Source organism: Vicia villosa, linkage group LG2 (genome assembly GCF_029867415.1).
Source record: "Vicia villosa cultivar HV-30 ecotype Madison, WI linkage group LG2, Vvil1.0, whole genome shotgun sequence".
In the NCBI taxonomy this organism is placed as follows: Eukaryota; Viridiplantae; Streptophyta; class Magnoliopsida; order Fabales; family Fabaceae; genus Vicia; species Vicia villosa.
The window spans coordinates 28,518,452-28,522,406 of NC_081181.1; the positions used below are offsets into that span (position 1 = coordinate 28,518,452).

Sequence of the window (3,955 nt, forward strand, 5' to 3'; positions counted from 1 at the left end):
TTCTCGAATTAAACACCAACGATGCTATCCTTGCTCAAAACAAGATTCTTTCCCAACAAGTTGAGTTACTCACCAAGCAAATGTCAAAGCTCCCACAAAAAATGAAGGAAATTAATGGAATGCAAATGACTTCTCAAGTAGCAAGTTGTGAGCTTTGCAAAGGTGACCACCCTACCGGCTTTTGCCCACCACCCGAAGGAGAGGAAGTTAATTATGTGAACAACCAACATCAAGGCTATCAAAGACAACCTCCGTTCCAACATCAAGGCTATCAAAGGAACAACCAAGGTTTTCAACCCTCAAGATTCAACAACCAACACAATCAACATCAAAGTCCTTATCAAGGTCCAAATCCACAAGGTCAAAGTCAACAATCTCAAGGCGGAAGCTCAAAGTTGGAAGACACTCTCAACCAATTCATGCAAGTCTCTATGGAGAATCAAAAGACTAATGTGGCTGCCATCAAGAATTTAGAAAATCAAGTGGGACAGCTTGCAAAACAATTGGCCGAACAACAAACGGGGCCTTCTTTCTCCGCAAACACTCAACCTAACCCAAAAGAGTATTGCAAAGCAATTGTCACGAGGAGCGGAAAAGAGGTTAACAATGAAAAGAAGGAGGAGGTAATAGTGGAGGATGATGGATTTGTTGTTGTTGAGGAGGATGAGATAGTGGTAGAAAAAGAAAAAGAAAAATAAGAGGAAGAGGTAGTCGAAAAAGAAAAAGAAAAAAATGGAAGTAGAAAAAAAGATAAAATTGTGAAGAAAAACAAAGAAGGAGTGAGTACAAGACCCATTCAACATTTACCCTACCCACATGCACCATCAAGGAAGGAGAATGAGAGGCAAAATGCAAGGTTTATGGATATATTTAAGCAACTCCAAATAAATATTCCATTTTCCGAAGCATTGGAGCACATGCCTAAATATGCCAAATTCTTGAAGGACATTCTCACCAAGAAGAAGCGGTATCCGGAAAATGAAACAATCTTGCTCGATGCTCAATGTAGTGCTATCATCCAAAGAAATCTCCCAAGGAAGGAAGCCGATCCGGGACGAGTCATCTTGCCGGTCACAATCGGAGACACTTACATCGGGAATGGTCTCATTGATTTGGGATCTAGCATAAATCTAATTCCCTTATCTATCATAAAAAGATTGGGGAATGTCGAGATGAAACCTACCCGTATGACATTGCAACTAGCCGATAAGTCCAGAACTTCACCCTATGGATTTGCTCAAGACATGTTGGTCAAAGTCGACAAATTCTTGTTCCCGGTGGATTTCGTGGTAGTGGATATGGAAGAGGATAAAGATGTCTCATTGATCCTTGGAAGTCCTTTTATGAAAACAGCCCGGATGATGATAGATATCGATGATGGACTCATGAAAGTGAGAGTGGATAATGAGGAAGTCACTTTTAATCTTTTTGAAGCCATGAAACACCCCAAGGACAAGCATGATGTCTTTCGCATTGATGCAATTTAAGAGGAAGTAGTGGAAGTGTGTAATCATATTCATACTTCTAATACGTTGGAGAAAACTCTCATAGGAGCTTACAACAATTCCTTTGAAGATGAAGAAAAAGAAATCGAAGCTATCTTGGAAAAGTTGGAGTTTTGTGGAGAAATCAAACAAGAAGAGGAAAAGGTTGAGGAACTAGAGGTGGATAGGAAAGATGAGGAAGCAAAGGTTGAATTAAAGGTGCTGCCCACTCACTTGAAGTATGCTTTCCTTGGCGAAAATTTCACCAAACTGGTGATCATTAGTAGTGCTTTATCACCTAAAGAAGAAGAAAGATTAATCGAGGTGTTGAAGAGAAATGAAGGAGCGTTAGGTTGGGTGCTGTCCAATTTAAAGGGAATTAGTCCAGCTTATTGTATGCACAACATCATGATGGAAGACGATTTTAAACCCGTAGCACAACCACAAAGGCGTTTGAATCCATCCATGAAGGAAGTCGTGAGGAAAGAGGTGATTAAACTATTGGAAGCCGGGATGATTTATCCCATTTCCGATAGCGCATGGGTGAGTCCGGTTCAAGTGGTACCAAAGAAAGGCGGGATGACGGTTATCCGAAATGACAAAGACGAGTTGATTCCTACAAGAACGGTGACCGGGGTGAGAATGTGTATTGATTATAGGCGGTTAAACCAAGCCACAAGAAAAGATCATTTCCCACTACCATTTATGGATCAAATGCTAGAGAGATTGGCCGGTAAGAATTTTTATTGCTTCTTAGATGGTTACTCGGGATACAACCAAATCACGGTAAACCCGGCGGACCATGAGAAAACTTACATGTCCATTTGGTGTTTTTGCATATCGAAGGATGACATTTGGTTTATGTAATGCACCGACAACATTTCAACGATGCATGCAAGCCATTTTTTCGGATTTGATTGAGGAGTGCATTGAAGTTTTTATGGACGATTTTTCCGTTTATGGTGAGTCTTTTGATCTATGCTTGAAGAATCTAGATGTGGTGCTAGGAAGATGTGTAGAAACAAACCTTGTGCTTAATTGGGAGAAATGCCACTTCATGGTTACCGAAGGAGTGGTTCTTGGTCACAAAATCTCGTCAAGGGGTTTGGAAGTTGATAAGGCTAAAGTAGAGGTGATCGAGAAGCTGCCCCCACTGATCAATATCAAGGGAATACGAAGTTTCCTTGGTCATGTGGGTTTCTACCGGCGGTTCATCAAGGATTTCTCCAAAATAGCCAAGCCATTGAGCAACTTGCTCAACAAAGGTATGACTTTTAACTTTGATGAATCTTGTTTAAAAGCCTTTCATGAGCTTAAAGAAAAACTTGTCACTTCACCCGTAATCGTTGCACCGAATTGGAAACTCGATTTTGAACTTATGTGTGATGCTAGCGATTATGCGGTCGGGGCTGTTTTGGGTCAAAGAAGGTCTAAAGTTTTTCATGCGATTCACTATGCTAGTAAAGTTTTCAATGAAGCACAAATAAATTATGTTACTACGGAAAAGGAATTACTAGCTATAGTTTACGCCTTGGAAATTTAGAGCTTACTTGATCGGTTCTAAGGTAGTTGTCTATACGGACCATTTGGCCATTAAATTTTTGTTGACCAAACCGGATTCTAAGCAAAGATTGATCCGTTGGATTCTTTTGCTGCAAGAATTTGACTTAGAAATCCGGGACAAGAAAGGGTCCGAAAATTTGGTGGCGGACCATTTGTCTCGTTTTGTCAATATTGATGTAACAATGAAAGAAAGTGAAGTGAGAGAGGAGTTTCCGGACGAGAAACTTTATGCTGTACAAGTGAGGCCTTGGTTTGCCAATTTTGCAAATTTTAAGGCAACCGGTTTGATACCGGAAGACCTCACTAGTAATCAAAAGAAAAAGTTTTTGTCCGATGCTAAGCAATATGTTTGGGATGACCCCTATTTATTTAAGATAGGAGTAGATAGCATTTTGAGAAGATGTGTCACGAGTGAAGAGTCGAGAGACATTCTTTGGCACTGTCACAACTCTCCTTATGGAGGGCACTATAGCGGAATGCGTACAGCCACTAAAGTCCTACAGTCGGGATTTTATTGGCCGTCATTATTTAAAGATGCTCACGAGCACGCTAAAAGTTGTGACCAATGCCAAAGAAGTGGGGGGATAGGCAAACGAGATGAAATGCCGCTAACCAATATGCTCTAGGTTGAAGTTTTTAATTGTTGGGGCATTGATTTTGTTGGCCCATTCCCATCGTCTTTTGGTAATGAGTACATCTTAGTAGCGGTTGACTATGTGTCAAAATGGGTTGAGGCAAGCGCTTCCCCTAAGGACGACTCCAAAACGGTAATCAAATTCTTAAAGAAAAACATTTTTTCTCGTGTTGGTGCGCCTAGAGTATTGGTAAGTGATGGTGGCTCTCATTTTGTTAATTCGCCGTTGAAAAAAGTGTTAGAACATTATGGTGTCAAACACAAAATCACCACT

At 40.6% G+C, this 3,955-nt stretch overlaps 1 protein-coding gene across 1 annotated transcript; it reads left to right on the forward strand.

The window, feature by feature from the left end:
- The first annotated feature begins 860 nt into the window (after positions 1-860).
- LOC131648759 (uncharacterized) lies at positions 861-3,027 on the forward strand. Its single transcript, XM_058918488.1, has 4 exons — positions 861-1,391; positions 1,491-2,027; positions 2,144-2,217; positions 2,331-3,027. The coding sequence occupies exons 1-4, from the start codon at positions 861-863 to the stop codon at positions 3,025-3,027; spliced, it is 1,839 nt and encodes a 612-aa protein (XP_058774471.1).
- Positions 3,028-3,955: the final 928 nt, after the last annotated feature.

What these genes read in the sequence shown, in the direction of transcription:
- LOC131648759 (XM_058918488.1), top strand. Translation starts at nt 861, where the DNA reads ATGGATATATTTAAGCAACTCCAAATAAATATTCCATTTTCCGAAGCA. An exon ending in TCGATGATGGACTCATGAAA is followed by an intron (nt 1,392 to 1,490) that starts GTGAGAGTGGAT and finishes GCAATTTAAGAG; the next exon opens with GAAGTAGTGGAAGTGTGTAA. An exon ending in AATGCTAGAGAGATTGGCCG is followed by an intron (nt 2,218 to 2,330) that starts GTAAGAATTTTT and finishes TGCATATCGAAG; the next exon opens with GATGACATTTGGTTTATGTA.